At 39.5% G+C, this 18,979-nt stretch overlaps 1 protein-coding gene across 8 annotated transcripts in view; it reads left to right on the top strand.

Moving 5' to 3' along the window:
- Nucleotides 1–18,979, top strand: part of KIAA1549L (KIAA1549 like) — a 107,107-nt gene that overhangs the window by 64,404 nt on the left and 23,724 nt on the right. For all 8 annotated transcript variants that reach the window (XM_048948346.1, XM_048948351.1, XM_048948352.1 and 5 more), the window contains 4 exons: nucleotides 677–804; nucleotides 11,549–11,727; nucleotides 13,396–13,613; nucleotides 17,167–17,296. In XM_048948346.1, coding sequence (XP_048804303.1) covers nucleotides 677–804; nucleotides 11,549–11,727; nucleotides 13,396–13,613; nucleotides 17,167–17,296 — 655 coding nt within the window. The remainder of the gene's footprint in view (nucleotides 1–676; nucleotides 805–11,548; nucleotides 11,728–13,395; nucleotides 13,614–17,166; nucleotides 17,297–18,979) is intronic.

Raw genomic sequence — 18,979 nt, 5'->3', positions numbered from 1 at the left:
GCTGAGAGCTTGATCCTGAGCACCCAGAGCAGAGGTACACTGCGTGTTCTCAGGGTTGCTCTTTGCTGAGAGCCAGCACTGATGGGGGCTGCTGTGCCCTCCCTCCTCAGCCTGTCTGGGGCAGTTTTAGTGCAAGGAGATGCAATGCCTGCAAACAAAAGAACATTTTCTTAGGAGTTTCAGCAGATAATGGAGCTGGTTAAACTGTGCTCAGTGCAAAGAGGTAAAAAGGAGATAAGGGAATTAGCGGATTTTGCATTGTGGCTGAGAAAATAGTTGTGTGCTGATGCAAGCGAAGTAATGAAGAAATTATTTAAGCTGCATTTATAACAGCAAGAGTCTTGTTCGTTTTAGCTGTATAATGACACAGAATTAATGACAAGGATTTGTCCTCTGCAATGCCACTTCTGTCATTGTGAGGGTTGTGCATGAGAGGTGCCTGCTTTTGGTGTGGCTTAAGATGCCTATCAGCCCTGAACTAATTGAGGAGCAGTGCTCTCCTGCCATCAGTCTGTTCCTGTTTTTCCTGTGTTTGTGCATGCTATTTATATTCAACACCGTTCTGGTACAAAATCAGACCTGAAAACTCAGCGGTGCAAACTGTGTAGATGAAATAACCTTGAAACGAGGTTTGTGAAAAACTTACAGCCTCTCTTGTTGCTATGGTTACTTGCAGTCGGTCCCCGAGCCAGAACGTCTCCATCATCAGCAACGAGTCGGGAAAGCCCAGCTCCAGCCGGAGCTCCCCGCAGAAAGTCGTGGCACCGCAGAAAGTGACAAAAGACGAAGGCAGGAAAAGAAACGGTGAGAAGTGTTTGCTGGTGAGAGCTGCTTGCAGCCGCCCGTCGTGGTGCCCACTGCTGTGCTGGATGTGACACAGCCATCCTCCTGTGCCTTTAGCTGTCCTTCAGGTGTTTTCTTTTGGCAGCTGTTTTGCTGCTGACAGTTATTTCTTACTCTCACGCAGCAGTGTGCTGCTTACTTTACGCATGGGCCTCTGCAGTTTTGATTGTTTATTTTTCCGTTTGTTTTTAAACCAGCAAGCTGCTGTACACGCAATGATGCCTAGTAGGTGGAATGGGTTTACAGCTTTTTTTTTTCCTGTATAGGCTGTTCGTTTCCATTACTGCTCTGATAACAATTAATTAAATAGGTAAAAATAAATTGGAAAAGTGTGAGATGTTCAGAGCTTTACCTTCCCATCTCTAATCCTCCACATCATAGATTTTTGTTACTAGCACTTAATGACAGCGTTTCCTGATGCTCTTAGAACACTGTGCTGGATGTTTTTTGCGAGTCCTTTGTTGGCAGTGGTGATTTGTGACTTGATGTATCAGGAACATTGGCTGAGAGCTGGGTCCAATCCCCCCTTTCTTCCTTGCTTTTCTTTTGTTAATCTCTCTATTTTTTGAGTTACAACTTTCCCTCTATAGCTATATTCTCCATGCAAATAGAAAACACTGTGTTTGAACCAATTGATCACTTCCCCTTAAAGGGAAGGAATTAAATTGGATTTGGCCTTATTCGGTTCTGTTAGTAACAGGAATTTGTAATTCTTCTTTGTTAGAAATATTTGTGTGGAAGTGAGGACTCAGATAAAGAATAAATCTTAGTGTAGGTCTCCTTTCTCCAGTAAGTCACCTGAGCAGCTTCTGTGGAGTGTTCTAATGGCAGTCCTGGTGTGACATTGTGCCATCATTGCATCTTCATCGTACAAAAGTGCCATGCAAAGAAGTACTCTGCTGCCTTAGCAGAAGTGCAGTGCACTATAGTGACAGCTACACAGCACCAGAGATGGCCTTTGTTCTGTACAGCAAAATCATACTGCTTTTTGTGAGTGACCTCGTTTCTTTCTGTTCGTGTATCACAGAGCACTGCATCTTTAGGGAACAATATAATTGGTGTAAATATAGTATTCTCTTTTTCAATCAGCTTCACTGAGATTCATGCAGGTTTACGCACAAGGAAGTTGTTCATTTTCCTTTGTTAATGTGTCTTTCTTGCAGTGCTTTTTCATAATAGACATGTGACTGTATTCCAGTCCTGTAACAACAGGTATTCTTACTGATCTATCTAAAAGAGAATTGTTCCTTCATAATCAAGATAAAAAATTTAATTGCCTTAACTTTTAAGGACCATAAATCTGTAGGTTTTTTGATTTTATTTAAAAAAATTTTTTTTTACTATTTCAAATTTGTCTTTTTTTTTCAAGACAATGACGTTTATGGTTTCCTGAGTTAAAAGCTGTCATTTTTACTATTTTTTTTTCTAGCTTCCAGGAAGCTAATATTAAAAAAAGGGATCAGGTAATGTTTACAATTGTTGGCAAAATAATTTAGTTCATGGTATTCTTTGTTTTGCTTTGTTAGGTTTAAAATCTTCCAAGAAAATTGTTGAGTATCCAGTTTGTTGTTCAAAAACTGACTAACACCTAACATCCTGGGCTGTACTGCATTTCTATCTAGAACATACACTTGTTTTTAAAGAAACCTTTCCATGTATACATGGCAATCCTGACCCTTTGTTTCAAATCTTAATTTCATTTTAGCTTCAAATTTATTGGGTAACAATAACTATGTACTTTTCAATTTCTGCTGGAAAACTAGTAACTGCTTTCTTTCCTTGATTATTTTACCTTCTCTCTTCTGGAAAAAAAAAAAAAGATATGGAAAAGATATGAACTCTTTTTTTTAATGTGGTTAAGGTCTTCCTTGTTTGGAGCAGCAAAAGAGATGAATGACTTCTAGCACCATAGGGAAGCCTCCATACTCCATTTATTCTGGGGATCCTTGCCACTTGTTCCTACTGCATCTGCATGCTGGCAGCAAGATCTGGAACTTCAATGGCAAATGAAAGAGAAGGATTTACCTGTTTAGAAAGTAGTAGTGCAACGTCTATACAAGATGGGAGAAATATAAGCTCTTGCCATCTAGTTATTCTGGCTTTGAAGGAACCTGTGCATGAAATACCTTATGTGCAGAGCTGTCCTTCTGCTAGAGACCCCAGCTACTTCTGGAGGGACTTCATTTCTGTGGCCCTAGAATGGGTCACCTGGTGTTTTCCAGGAGAAAGTATGGAGAGGGATCAACATGGTTTCCTGGGAAAGAGATGGGAACTTTCTAGCTGGAAGCATAACTGTTTAAGAGAGTTCCCCAAAACAAGAAGGAAGATTAGGTCATGGAAAAGGAAATAGCCTTACCAGAATTACAGAACCAGCCTCACGTTTATTCTCATATGCATGTGCAAATGTTTCTGACTTTTGAGTTGTGTCACACCAAATGCCTCTTGAAGTAGAAATGAAAAAACAAAAATCAAGGCACCTTTACTTTCTGTCACTGAGCTATGCTTTATTCCCCAGTGCTATGATTTCAAATGCTGTTGTCATCTCTGGCTTTTTGTTCTTTTTGGAAGAAAATATCTATATCTGGTGTGATTAGCATCAGTAGAATATCTTGGCTGTTTTTCCTTCCAGTTTAAGAAGCTGTTTTTGTTTTAGCTGTTTGTCTAAACCTGCTCTAGCCTGATTGTAGGCTGCCACCTCTAATACACATGTCAGCAAGAGAAGCTGCATATTTTCTTCTTTGAAAAGCAGAATCTTAAAACTGGAATGAATCCCTTGATGGTCACATGTTTGATGTGGGGACTCCATGTTGGAATGGCTCATTTGTTGCCATAGTTACAGACCAATTTTAGATTCTATTTTTTGCTGACATTTAGTTGCATGGAAAAATGACAGCACTGGATGTTACCTCAGTACATGAACTCTGTATGGTTTGTATCAAAATTGACTCCAAATGCCGTGTGTCGGGGCTGAGAGGGAAGAATGTAAAATCCCACAGTAGGCTGACAGGCTTGCCTTAAGCACCTGGTGGTCTGGAGGATGAGGAGAACTCTTTGGCTGAGCCTTGGTTCTGAAGAAAACCAGAACAAATTACCTCTTTATATTACAATAGTGATACATTTTGGTAAGATAATTACTTTTTCTATGTTTTTATTGCAAATTAATGTTTTAACAGAAAGTTTTCTGTCTGGAAGGTAATGAAGTGGGCTTCCTTTGTCTTTGGACAGTTAGACTGAAATCCTGTTTTAAGCAATGCTCAATTGCACATGATCGAGGACTGTGAAGTGAATGAATTGGTCAACAGTATTACTGTCAGTTTCTGACATTTTCTGAGGCACATTCAAAAGAGAGCATGGAAGAGAACAACAGAACGTCAGCACTTTCAGCTGCTGTTTTACCAGGGCTCAATGTTCAGCAAATGGTTGAATCCACATATGCTTGAAGAATTACAGCAGCCTATAGTAAAATTTTTCCTTTCTCTAGTTCCTCACGAAATAAATCCAGCAGAAGTTACACAGGCCATTTTTTTTTTTTCTAGAGATTTTGAGTGCTTCACCTTGCAACCTTGCTTTTGGCATCTTTGGGTGGGTGTGAATCCTTGTTTGTTTTGGGGAGGGGGGGAAGGGGGGAAGAATGAAAAGTATGTTAAGGAGATGGAAGGATATTGTTTTCCTGCAGTTCTTGATGAAACACATGGCTCTGTACCTCTTGAGTTGAGAAGTCTTGTAGCTGAGTCCAGGTTTGTACTAGAAACTCATCAGCTTAAAAAGGCACAGATGACATGAATATTTCACAAGGAGTCAAACTTCCTTGTGTAAGAAACCTTCCATTCCTGACCCTAGGAATGCTACCTGGAACAATTCTCATCTTCCAAGCAATTTGGATGCTGTTTTTAAAAATAGATCTAACTTTTCAGAAGTAGTTCAGTCAAAGACCTCACTCCTTTTTAAGATACCAGAAGCTTTTCATGTGACTACATAATTTTCTCTGTCCAGGCAGAAGCTTTTTATATTTTTAATTTTTTTTCCATCTAGTCTTTGTAGTTCATCTGATTGAGATCTCTGAAAATCAGGTGTCCGTAAGAACAAAGTATTGAGGAGGAAAGCTTGGCTGTATTATTAACTTAGCTAAAATCAAAGTGTTTTTTGGATGTAACCTCACTGAGCTACGATACACTGCTTCCTTTATTCTACAGAAGTGTGGGCCACATTTTTCACACTGTCTGATGTGGCTCAGTGATACAGCCAGCCTTTCAGAATTTCTGAGCAGTTGTCTGCAGTGACTCAAATTGAAATGAAATATGTTAACAAGCAATTGAGTCCAGTCGCAGTGATGTAGCAGTGTGCTTTGACAGACTGCTACAGGGGTACCTTTTGAGGGACTGACATATTCTGGGAAACATCCTGTGCTGGGTGGGATACAATATCAGGATGGAAAGGGTTTCATCTTGCCAATTTTTGGTTCTTTAATGTTGGCTTTCTAATGTAACGTAACCAAGCTCTCTGGTGACTCTAGAGGGTCACAGCTGATTGGGATGTATCTATCTCCTTTGGAGGCTCTTGTCTTTCTATTTTCAGAATGACAGCAGCCAAGGCAACTGCACTAGAGCATATGCACTGATTTGAAGTGAAATGATTCCCTTTCGCAATGTCTCTGCCTCTGAAAGGCTGACAAATCAGAGTGCTTGGAAGAATTTGGCGTGCCGATAGAAGAATCTGTTCTTTTCATCCTTTATTGCCTTATCATGAGGCATCTGCTTCATTTACATAAATGTTTTTGGGGTCTTTACCTAACTCTTCATCCCCTCTCAGTAAATGCCTAGACTTCTCTGGAATCATTTATTGACATTCAATCATGGGAGGAGGTAAGAATTAACAAACTTCACTTGTACAGCTGAAATTCTTCATTTTGGCAGCAGATACTGTTCTCCCTGAGCCTCTAGAAAGTTTCATGCATTGATTCTTGTTGAAACTCCCCATAGATTTTTGGGTTCTGTGGCATATTTCCCCATATTTTTTCCATTCCTTTTGCTGGCTTTTGTTTGTTTCAATTACAGAGCATGCTATGACCCTGGTAGCATCCTACTAGTGACACAAACCCTTTGTTTCTTCAGATGTAGCCAATACTATTTCCTGCTGCTTTCTGTGCTTGTTTTTTTGGGGGCAAGAAAAATAGCCTTCCTGTGCTGCTAATGAATGTGCCTGTTGTAACAGACCTCTGAATGAACTGGGACAGGCAGGTGGCTGTGCAATTAAACATTTCTTAAATTAAGTTTGCCTTCCCTATGGATGAACTTCATTTTGCCACTTAATTGAATCTGACAGCATTTTTCATCCAAGGAATGATGTTAAGAGTGTGTAGGTGCTCATGCCATCAGATTCAGTGGCAGTCTGAATGGTTATGCTCTTTTACTAAAAGCCAGCACTGAAGAAAGCAAATCCATGGCTTTGTTGTCCATGTGGAAAATTATTTCTGCAGAACTTTAAAGCTCAAAGTGCATCACTTTATTGAAGACTAGTCTTCTGATGTAAGTGCACGTGCCTTCCCTATCTGACTTATTTCTACTGTCATCAACACTGTCAATTAAATAATTGTTTTAGTTATTAAGCATGCTTAGGATGGTGCTATAGAAATGCCAGCCAAGTAATGAGTCTGGATTCTGTACAAACATTATGAAATACACACCATGGAAGAATTTGAAGTTGAAATAAATGGGACAAATTTGTTTGGAGGTGGAAATCCTTGTTGCTGATCATAGGTCAAAATAGATTCATAGAAGCTCAACAATGCAAGCAGGAAATAGGAGAGTAGACATCTGTGTGACTGTGGGACTGCAATACCTAAAACGTATGGCCTGGTGTTTAGAAGACTTTTCACATCAGAAAATTAACATCCAGGAGAAATTATTGAGCTTTCTTTATTATTCTTAGTCTACAAGGGGTGGGTTTGTTTGTTTGTTTTTCCTCAAAGTTTAATATTTATGGTGTTTATGAAAGGCTTAGAATCGTACTGTCTGACTGCTGGGAAACTGTTGGAAATGAGGTGTACGTGTGTGCAAAAATGTACTGTTATACTGCAATGTCTTGTAGAGAAGAATTTCAGTCCTGAGTAGGTTCAGGACTAGTTTAGGAAACGTGTCATATAAACTCCTCCAGCAACAAATGCTGCTTTACTGCTAAAATCTCTGGTTTCTATCATTCTGGAGACACTCAGTTGACATGGAGAATGATTTTAAAAATTTCTAACTTTTTTCCAAATAGTGAGATTTACTCTAAAATGAAAATTTTGTACCTCGAGTACTGTGTCCAGTTTTGGGCCCCTCACTGCAAGAAAGATATTGAGGCCCTGGAGCGTGTTCAAAGAAGGGCAACAAAGCTGGTGAGGGGTCTGGAACACAGGCCATATGAGGAGAGGCTGAAGGAGCTGGGAATGTTCAGCCTGGAGAAGAGGAGGCTCAGGGGAGACCTCATTGCTCTCTATAACTTCCTGAAGGGAGGTTGTAGTGAGCTGGGGGTCGGCCTCTTCTCTCGTGTCATTAGTGATAGGACCAGGGGGAATGGTTTCAAGCTACGGCAGGGGAGATTCAGGCTGGACATGAGGAAGTATTACTTTTCAGAAAGGGTGGTCAGGCACTGGAATGGATGCCCAGGGAGGTGGTGGAATCACCGACCCTAGGGGTGTTCAAGGAAAGACTGGATGTTGTGTTGAGGGACATGGTTTAGTGGGAGCTATTGGGGGTAGGTGGACGGTTGGACTGGGTGATCTTTTAGGTCTTTTCCAACCTTGGTGATTCTATGATTCTATGATTCTAATTTCCCTGCTACTAATGTAATCTTCATGAAGTAGCCAGGGTTTCTGCTTGAAATGCTCAAATGCAGACTTTTTCCTAATGAGGTAGCTTTTCAGATCTGTGACATCATTCTCTCTGTCAAATTTAAGGTCTTCATTGAATATACTCCATTTGTTTTCTTATTGTTTTAAGCCCTTCCATTACTCAGAATTGATTGCATGTTGTACACATGGTCACGATCTTCACGTTTGCTTTATCCAAAGTAAATTTTAAGGCTTCTCTGAAAGACCTAAGAAAAGGCAGAGCATTCTGCCTGCTTGTGCAGATGTTTCCCAGCTGCTGGTTTTCCATGTTTCTTCTCTGACGATGCCATTCTTTTTTCTGGGGATTTCAGAATCTGTGAAATTTTTGCTTCTGAGAAAGACAGGCAGTGCATCTTTTGAGTATTTTGCTCTAAGTTTACCGGGTCCACAGGTAATGACTTTGGGAAGGGAAGGAAAGAGAGTCTAGAGGGAGAGAAAGGCAAGACAAGAAGTCTTGTGGATCCTTAGTGTGGGAATCTTAGTCTGACACAGGCCACTTCTTTTTTTTCTTATATAAGTTAATAAAAACATTAACAGCAGAATATCCTACATGCTGATTTTTCAAACATGCAGAGCTAGCCTCTCAGATGCTCCTCCACCACTGGAGCACCAGTGGTACAAGTGGGTAGCACCACCTGCTGGCATTGCCTTCTGAAAGCTGTGTAGAATTGCCCTGATAGGTAAGACCAGAATGCTTTAAGCAGCATTTATCTAGCAAATCTTGTATACTAACAGCTAGTGATGTGTAGATAAACTTCCAGTCATGGCCAAAAACCCAGGGCCACAGTGATCCTCACTGCAATTCCTCAACATGACTAAATGATTGCTTTGGATAAATCTTAATGTTCTTCAGTAAAAGAAAGATAAAGTAGAGTAATTCAGTCTCAATGAATAACGTGGCGTGAAATATCTAGCACAAGATGTTTCAAAGAAGGTACATTACTATTAAGTAGGTGATTAAATAGGTGGGTTTTTTCCACTTTCTTCCACTGAACTTTTGAGTCTTGCAATATATGCATGCACACAGTACAAGCAAGAGTTGGAGGAGCAGTGAAGCCTCATAAATGCTTGTGTGCATCTGTTTAAGAAAAGAAATTGAAAGCATTGCTTTAATTACGTGTTGCTAATTATAATAAGCAAGTTTGCTAATTATAATAAGCAAGGGAGCAAGAACACCTGGGTGGTTTCCTAAAATTTCCTGTGATCATCCAGCTCACCTAGCTGAAGCATTGAGAGGGCTGGAATTACCCTGGCAGGAGTGCACATCAGGAGCAAACGCTGAAGGACTTCCACTTCTTTGCGAGCTTCCTTTTTGATTCGTTGAAGTTAGGGGTGGCTGTGGTTCAGTCCTGTCAAACTTGCTGTGAATTCTCTCTGAAGGAGACAGATAGGAGCAAGTATTGAAATTGCCAGTGCATTTGCTTATGGTTCACTGCCAATCTGAACTGCAGCAACACGCCGGTAACTGCGGATCTTGGGCTCTTTATTGCTCTTCAGTGAAAAAAGGGCAATTGAAAAAATACTTTTATATTGTAAATACCATTTAATGAACAAATGCTAAGCTAAGATGGAATTCCAATTCCACTTCCAATTTCTAGTTCCACTTGATTATTATTTCCTTGCAAATGACACTATGCTAGATGCAGGAGCTGTACTCAGAAATGAGAAGGCTGACACTTGTGCCTTCTGCATTCATTCACCACATCAGAAAGGGCTGCCATACGTTATTAAGGATTCTCTACCTTAATTTTTTTTTTTTAAATGTATCTTAGAACTGGAGGAGCTCTGATTAGGTAAACATGCAGGCTTCTGATCCTGAAATGAGGTCTGAGGAGGCAACCCATGAATTGGTAGCTAGCCATGCTCTGAGGGTGCCTGATCACAGCTTGCCAAGCACCAGCTGAGTCCTTGTGAAACATTGGGGTGCAACCAGCTGCACTTCTTGGTGCTTTCTGTGTGAAGTAAGATAAGCAGAAAATGTTTGAAGAGAGTCAGATTTCATAAGTTGATGCTTAACCACCTTTTTTGCTATGCCTGGTTCAGGCAAACACAGAGGCAGTAGCAAAGGAGAAGTGATTACACAACTTCTTGGTATGTGAACCACAGGTGGGATGCTATCCAAGCTCACCTGAATTGTTGGGAGAGACCACCTTTGCTCATGCAGAATATAATTAAGATAGTGGGATAGTGGGATAATTAAGATAGCCATCACCTCTCTTAGGCTGTGACACCAATGAGGTAGCTCATTAGGGTAGCATGGAAGCTTCTTTAGTGAATTAGAGGGGGGAAAAAAAACAAACTGTATCAGGCAGCTGCTGTGATAACTGTGTGTATCCGAAATACCCAGAGGGAAGAATGTGTGCTTTCCTTTTATAATCATTGTGATGTGAATGCTTTCCTATTGAGGTGCTGCCTGTGATAGGCACTTAGCTCTTTGTTCATCAGATTTTGCTTCTATGAGATCCTGAAGCATGGCCATCAGTGGGAGCCTGGCTATTTCATTCCAGTGAGTCAGGCTTGTGGTGTGCTCACTTCTGCAAGCACTCAGACTCGGACTTTGAGCTACCCTGGGATGGACGGGGGATTTGAGGCAGGCTAAAGACTCTATCGTATTTGGACAGTTCTGTGAAGCTAGAAGGACAGTATTTAATGATACAGTGATGTCACCCATACAGTTCTCAAAAGATTAAGTAGTGTCAGCTCCAGTCTATGCTGAATGCACAGAAGGATAATAAGCTTACTCACTGGGTTCATATTTTATTACCACTGTCAAATCTTTTCCTTTTTTTTTTTTTTTAACAAAAATCATTGACTGTCTTAACTGCTGAGCTTATACAAGTCCATTGTAATTTTTGCAGTGATTAAATATTAAAACAGAGTGTAATTTCAGAGGAAATAAACTTAGAGCAGACCACTTTGTTCTTTAGCAGAGGATCTCTGCTCCTGTCACTTAAGATATGGAGCAAACATTCTTCCCTTCAATAGCACAATTATTCAAAAATGTTTGCAAGAATCCCTTTGTAGAATTTGTGCTCGTGTTTTAGAGTCAATCTTTTATTCCAAAAGGAAGATAAAGTTAGGTTTAAGATTCAACAGCTGACAAAGTAGCGCAGCTTTACAAATGAAATTTGGAGTTGAAGGAGCCTGACTGTATGTGAAACTTACCTAAAAATAAAGGTGTTTCACTGTGGCATTTAAGTTTAAAGATTCCCAAATCTCCTATCTCTCAACAAATTCTGATGCCCTACCTTTACAGCCATTGCAGGTACTTCTTTGTGAAGTGAAAAAGAGTACTTGGACGCTCTTAGTTTCTTAAGCATGTCTTAACATGCAACATTTGTGTTTTCATTTTAACAGCTGTTATTTTTTAAATTAATAGCTTTCGCTAAAGTCAGTAGATTTTGAGAACATCATGTTTTTACACTGTAAGACACTGAAAAATAAATGTCTGTTTAGATCAGGAATAGCTACAGACCCTTAGCACATGGCGGCTTCTTTGATGTGGATGTAACATCTTTTCCATGTGAAATGTAAGAAAAGGTACTTTTGAGTTTAGTTGCCTTTTTCATAGCATTTTCTTTGCTATTCTTGTTTTCTTTTCAGCTTATTAGTGCATATTGGATATCAACTTTTGGGGGGGAATGCTATATTATTCTTGGAATGCAGAATGCCATCTATAATCTAATGGGATTATTTTTTTCAGTGTGAAAGTCTCCTAGACCTGCTCTTGAAGTGTTCTAAGCATATTATTAATCCTAAGCATGCACTCATTGAATTTTACCTCTAAAATGCAGTAAAAGTATCTCTTTATGCTGAATGTTTGATGTGCTTTAGTACCCATCAGCGATGAAGAGGAAGGAGGCATTCTCTTTGATAACATTGCCAAATCTGCCATTGACCCCTTTGACACCTCTTCTGGATCTGTACAGCTGATTGCTATCAAACCTGTGGCACTACCTGCTGTTCATGCTGCATCAGATAGAAGTCAGGAATCTGCCATCATTAATGGAGAGGTAAGGACCATCTGATAATGTCTGCAGCTATTTCCTTGGCTCTATCCAGAGGTGGCATCATCTTAAGCCTATTGGAGTTGAGGATTAGTAGGAACTTTTCTCTCTGATTCTGTATAAAGCTCCAGGTACCACTGTGGGCTCTGAGGTCAAAGAATTTAAATCTGTTTCCTTATTGCGTATGTGAATGTATGTGACCTTGGAAGAGGCAACTTTCTATGTTCTTAACTTCTTAATATCCTTCCGTTTTATCATATTCATTTTAAGAGAACAAGTAATAAGAGCAGAGAGATCAAGATCTTTCTCCGTGTGAATTTTGTAGGTAAACTTGGAGACTGTAGATCATCTGGATCCCAATCTACCCTTTCTATACTGAGCAGTACTTCTCATTCAAAGTGAGAAGGCATAGAGCAGGACCATGGCTTTGCTCAGTCTGCATTCCAGCCTGTGCATAGAGGGCACAGCTGTTTCCTGAGAACAAGGTGGAATGGCAAAGATTGAGATGCTGACTAAAAACCATGCTTTGACTCCTATACTTGTGTATTGAGATTATGTAGGTCTTTTTTTTGAGAAATACATTCACGAAGAATTGAGATTCATATGGGGGGGTTTAGAATTAGATGATCTTAAAGGTCTCTTCCAACCCAAACTCTTCTATGATTCTACATAGAATTATTAAAGAGGATGTACAAGCCTGAGAGGTTTCTTGTTTGCAAACTTGCACTGCAACAGCTATTCAGAGATCAGCCTGAATCTCTCTGCTGCTGTTCTGTGTGCTGCCACCAGAAACGCAGTAACAGACGGTGTCATGGCTTTCCCATGTGGGCCTGGATTAAGCAGTGTGTCACGGTCCATTTCATGCTTGTATTTTAAGCCCTGATGTGCCACATAGTTTCTAAATGCAGGGAAAGGCTTATATAAATGATGAATTCTAGATAAGCCAACAGAATGATGTTCCTAGTTCTATGCATTTTTCTGTACATACATATTTTGGAAATTGTGAGAGGAATGTAGAATTGCCTCTGAAATGAGCAAATCCCAAGCAAATTACTACCTTTCCCATAACCAACAATGTGAAGCAGGAGATTATGATTTTTTTTTTTAATACTTTAGAAGTGTCCATAGGAATGTGACATGCACCAGGTCAGACAAAATACCCAGTTTATTTTAGGTTTTTATTTCTGATAGGGTCCCAGAACAAATTTCTGAGATAACCGTACACGAGCCTATGATGACATCTCACCAAAATATTTCCCCAGCCATCAGTGATGAATTATTTGTGGTTTTCTTTAGCCAGAGGTGATGGCTCAGTACTTCCTGGACCCTGCAGTGATTTTCATTAGTGACTTCTCCCCAGTGTCCCCAGAAGCAAGTACTGCTTTGGGTCACAGCAACTGACTAACATAATCAGTGTTTTTCTTCGGTGGGTGTATCTGAGTCACTGTTTAGATGGTACATAGATTTTAGGCTAAAATTATTTAACCATCTGCCAAGCCATAAAAAATGCAGCAACTCTGTTCACTTGCAGTTCCTCGCTGCTTACAGATGGCACGGTGTGGTACAGAAAGCACTCTGTAAAATGACACATGAAGCGCATCAAACACACTCTAAGAGTACTGTTTGGAAGCAGTCAGCCCAGCACCGTCCTCGAAACATCTTTTTGCCTTTTAGGTGAACAAGGCTTTGAAGCAGAAGTCCGATATAGAGCATTATCGCAACAAGCTGCGTTTGAAAGCCAAGAGGAAGGGGTACTATGATTTCCCACAGGTTGACAACAGCAAGGGGTTGACAGACAGAAAAAGGATGTATGAGAAAAACCAGAAAGAAATTGACCACATTTTGGATCCTGATCCAGATGTATCATCTCCGTTTGCTGAGCCTAAGAACAGGTGAGACTTTTTATATGCAGTTCTTCCTCTGGGACGGAACTTGCTGTCCAGGGGTTTTGAGGAATTTGGAAGGTCTGTTCTTAAGCAGGCAAATGTTTGCTGATTAATCCCTCCTACTTCATGAAGAAAATCAACATAGCCCGTGATTCTTTATGAAGGAACATAATCTGATAAAAATGGCATGTGATTAAAAAGAAGTGAATTGGAAGGCAAAGAAAATATGGGAAGGGACTGTTCCAAGTTTTTCTGTCATTTTCCAAGTAAATAAAAAAAGCAGTATAATTTTTATTTGGAAATACGAAGAGTAGACTTGAGCCAGAAAGTTAGCATGTGAATTATTTTCCGAAGTTCAGTGATGTTGTTATTTTGGTACTATCTTTATCAGAATGTACCTATTGCAGTAGGCGTAGGGGATTGCAGCCTCTACAATGCCTGCATATTCAGTAAATCCTGCAGGAATACCTGCAAGAATGTGCATGTGCCTTCCCGTGTCCTAAACAGAGAGAGTCAATTCAGGTGAATTACCTGTAACATGAAGCTAGCAGGTAGGTTATGTAACAATACTGTGGTTTGGTTAATGCTTCGTTGTCTTTTGAAAGTAACATAGCAACGTTATTTGTCTCCTTGCTTTAAAAACGAGAGGGTGAGGTAAGTGCCAACTCTGCCTGAGTAGGTGGGTGGACCTGCTCTGCTGCTGGATGCTCCTTGATACACAAGTTGACACATTCAGAGGAGGAGATGACACCAGTCCTAGCCAGTGTAGCCCAAGAGAGGGATGGCGTAGAATTCAGTTTTCTCCTTCTTAGGGGTGATGAAGATGCAAGAGGGGAAGACTTACTAAAGAGTGTGTGTGCCATTGCACCTCTTATCACAAAGGCTCTGATTCTTGCTGTGAATGGGGAGTAGCAGTAGTTGATCTACAAGAGGAAATTAAAGTACATTTGCTCTGGAAATGGTACTTTTGCCTTGAGGTATGGTCTTGCATCTCCTGGAAAGTTCAGTCCCAAGTTTTCCTGTGGAAAAACAGTGTTTTCAGATGAAAAAGACTGTAATGATAATTATAAAAGCAGTTTTGATCCAGAATGTGAGCAACAACTGCAATCAGGTGTACTTTTTTAGGCCTAGAGTCAAATGGCAGCCCTCGATGGACTGGTGACAGTGTTGCATGGTCCAATAGAGAATAAAGGTGGTGGCTTAACAAGGTGTTTTACATCCTTGCTGGAAGGCCTCAGGCATGAATTTCTTGTGCTGTTTTCTAGTGAGTAGGGAATAAGCTGCTTCAAAAGCAATGGAAAGTTAATACTCTGAACCCTTAGCACGCAGGAGTCCCGCTCTGTCTGCGGTCTGTCATGAGATGCAAATGAAGACAATAAGAATTCTGATGTGGCTGTGGTGCACATATAGTGAAGGACTTAGGCATTACTTTGGATGTTTATGCTGTGGCATGTGGGAAATGATTAAACTACTGCACATGAAGCTTTAATGCTAACCGTCTGCTCTTTGTTAAATATACAAATGCTTGCTTGCTCGTGTGCCAATGTGCTGAAAGGTTCACAAATGCTTTTTTTCCTGTGTGCTTTCTAATGTGGTGTGTAGATCTGTCATAGTCTATTTGAGATTGTAATTACTGGCATCATAGAAACTGCTCGAAGGCAGGTGCACTACTGTAGAGAAATGATTCCCTTCTGTGGCTGAACCATAAGAGACTGGATTTACTTGTTGAATATATAGTCTGTATCCGTACGTAGTGAGAAATAGGAACCACTTACAGCGCATTTCTCTATAAAGATGCTAAGCATTTTGAGAACTTTACAGATGTTGCAGATGTTTAAGAACTTCTTGCCAACAGATGTGTTCTGAAGTCTGTATTAAAACTGGATGTGCTAACACACACATTGCAGCATTTTTGCCTTCAGTTTGCAAGTAAAAGAATGATGACTAAAACAACATACTTCTAGAGGAAAACCTTGAATAAAATTTCAAGGTAATGTGGCTTATGTTACTGCTGAATGAATCAACACAATTGTGTTTCCGTAATGAAATAAAAACTCTTAAAGTGATCAAGGTTAGGATGAAATCAAAATACTGGATTCACAGTGTTTCCTGCTTTGTATAATTGTTTGGATGGCTATTGTTACAGCACATAAGCATCTATTTTAAAATGTTTTCTTTTAAATCATTAAGAAGTTAGTCAAAGATCTCAAAATTTCTAGGGAAAAGTCTGTTTTCCTTTTTTTCCCCTCTTTTGTGTGTATTCCACTGGCTTAAATAATGTTATTCCAACATTTCCAAAATATAGTGGATAAGACAGGTGCAGCTGATTGCATTATTCAAGATCGCTTTTGCAATTTGGTTTTGTTTGAAATGCTGTTGAAAAGTGATTTACAACAAATTGCCATTTAATAGTTTGATTTGTTCAAGAACAAACATTTTTTGTGCTCTTGGTTCTTTTGAGTTTTCTGCACACTAAAATTAACGTTATAAAATGTTTCAGTTGTGCTCCCAGGAGGCATTCGCTAACCCATTTGAATGCCAGTTGTTAGTGTTCATACCTCCTTTCTCATTAGTAAAGCTTTCACAAATGAGCTAATTGGCAGTCTCCAGGCAGTTTTTTAAAGATGTTTCTGATTATACCTCCTATTCTGAGTTTTTCCTTAATAGTTTGTAATCAGGTCAAGAATCTGCATATGTTAGAGTGTTGTGTACCTGAAACCCTTATAACATATCACAACTGCATCAACCAAGTATTAATGTGCCTGTTATAAACCTTGTACAGAATTTGAGATCTTCAATGCAGGAACATAAAAATTGCCAGATCTGATTTACTTAATGAGAAATATAAAGCTTGGTTGCTGTTGAGTTTGGTTTCTTTTTTTGGCCTATGCTTTATCCATCCTGATTTGTGTAAACGTCGGTCTCTCTGGGTCTTTTGTAACTCTCTTTCTGCCTTTTGTCATTAACCTCAAGGCTTTTACCTCCAAGATGCCCCAGAGAATTTCTAAGAGCTGGTCACTAAAATCTCTGTAAATGTAGCAGTTTTTAATTTTTCTTTGTAAATCTATCCCGGTTTCATTATAAGAAATATTGATGTGGCATCTTGCAAGCAGTTCCCTCCCACTCCTGTCTGTTTTCTCATACACTTTGCTGGATGTTTGTTTCAATGGAACATTGTTCCACTTCTTTCTCACTGCTCACAATTTGTCACCAAAATCTCTGTCCCCCCATCTGAGTGTGTGAAAGGTGTTACTTTTTTTAGGAACAGCACCTACTTAAATTTAAAAAATAAAGTCATACCAGCTAACACTGAAAGGGTTCTGATATCTTCTAGGGATGTATTTCATTTGATAAACTCCACCATATGGTGCCTGTATCTTAATTTTACTTTCTTTACTAGCAAACAAAATTTCCAATCTCTTTAAAATACAGTTGATTTCTGGGAGTTCCATATACCTTCTATAATAAAGTGACATTTTCTTTATGATCTTTATGATGACAAAATAATTTTTGTTTATATTCTGTTAATTTCGCTGTTTTGTTGTCTGATGTCTTATAGGCAACAGATGAAGAACTCAATATACAGAAGCCGACAGTCTTTGAACAGTCCTAGCCCAGGAGAAACTGAGATGGATCTTCTAGTGACTCGAGAAAGACCTAGGCGTGGAATCCGTAACAGTGGATATGATGTAAGTGTATCAGGTGTATCCTGTGAAATTGGCTCAGCCAAGACTTAGTTCATTCCTGAAAATGGAAAACTGTTGATAAGCTCCAAGCCAGAGTGTCCTCGGGTGCTTGACCTTACAGGACGTTATGTGCACTCAGCATCCTGAAAGAGGCTCAGGATATTCTGAGCACAGACTGCTGAACATACTTGATACTTTACATCATTTTGGTGTCCGAAATGGAAACAAAATGTTCTCGGAACATTATTACAAAAGTACTGATTTTTGAATTTAGATAGTTCTTTCAAGTATGCAACTGCTTGCAGGATACCAATATCTTTTCAATGTGATTAAGATCCTATTTTTTCTTTACCCCTTATGCTGCTCTCTTGATTCAGAAGAATGGACAACCAACTTCTAGGAATTGCACTGAAGTCCAGATGTCAGTGGTTTGTGGAAAACCCCTAGGAAATAGCCACATTCTTGTTCTCCTCTTACTATCTCAGAATTGGGAGAATTTTGAATATTTAAATGTTAAAACCAGGCAGAGTAGATTCTGCACTGGTTTATGGTCCAAGGAACTCATACAGCCAGCATAAGTTTAGGGTAGTTGTTTTGTGCAAGGTGAACATACACTGGGTCTAAGTTGACACAGCATGCACCCAAACTGAAGATGAAAAAAGCCCATACTCCTAAGGTAAAGTAGAGTATTTCAGTCCATTACGTATACAGAAAGCTGTAGCACAGCCATCCCTGAAGATCGATTCCTGTAGAAGATCTAAGCATTTCTGGAAAATGAGAAAGTTAATCTGGTGATTGTTCATCCAACTTGGTTAATTGTTAACTGTCAGCTGGCAGGGATGTATTTTTAGCAAGGTGAATGAATTTATCAAGGTCAAGGAATGTGTTCAGGAAAGTTTATTTTACAGAATTAAGTGGGGCGGATAGTGATTTTTGGAAGTCAGCTTTTGAATTTTTGAAAATCATTTCCTGCATGTTGACACTTCCCATCAGATTGTATGAGTCAGGCTGTGCCATGTAATTGGAATGACTGCCTCACTGCTTTCTGAGGCATAAGAATATACTGCACTAACCTGCAAAAAAAAAAGAGAGAGAAAATGAAAGAAATGAAAAGAACCACCCTGTTGCACTTAAAACAGCCTACATTTTGCAAAAAAAGAAAGGTTTTTGTGTTTACCCTGCTTATGTGTTAACTTTCTTAATAGTTCATCATCAAGCTGGACTTTCCTCTGTATTCTGAAAATCAGGTGTTTCAAGAAGAGCCTGGAATTTTTTTTTATTGTACTAAAACATACTTTCTCATAGGTAAAATCTTTCTGAAATGAATGTTAAAAGCACTCTAGCAGCACACATGGCCCCCTGCCAGTAGTGCAGAATGAGCATGTCATAATATGTATCCAAAGATGTTAGAAATACACTTGGGTATGTTGTGTAAATTGCATAGAAAAGATTTTCAAGCAAAACTTTTAAAAGCCCTGCAAGTGGTATAATGAGCTCATGCAGGCTCATGATCTCCTCAGCATAGTTACATTCTCTGACAACAGCATATCTCACACAAGATTTCCTTGCTTTTCTTTTTGCACTGTGGCAGAGGGAATTGTCCCTGGTGTAGTCCATTTTTTTTTTTTTTTAAACTGATAAGTTACATAAAATTCTCTTTGACTCGTGCTGCAGATTCACTGCAGT

The sequence above is a fragment of the Lagopus muta genome, chromosome 6 (assembly GCF_023343835.1).
Source record: "Lagopus muta isolate bLagMut1 chromosome 6, bLagMut1 primary, whole genome shotgun sequence".
In the NCBI taxonomy this organism is placed as follows: Eukaryota; Metazoa; Chordata; class Aves; order Galliformes; family Phasianidae; genus Lagopus; species Lagopus muta.
Note: the sequence above shows the minus strand (reverse complement) of the source record. Positions and strands in the feature narration are given on the sequence as shown.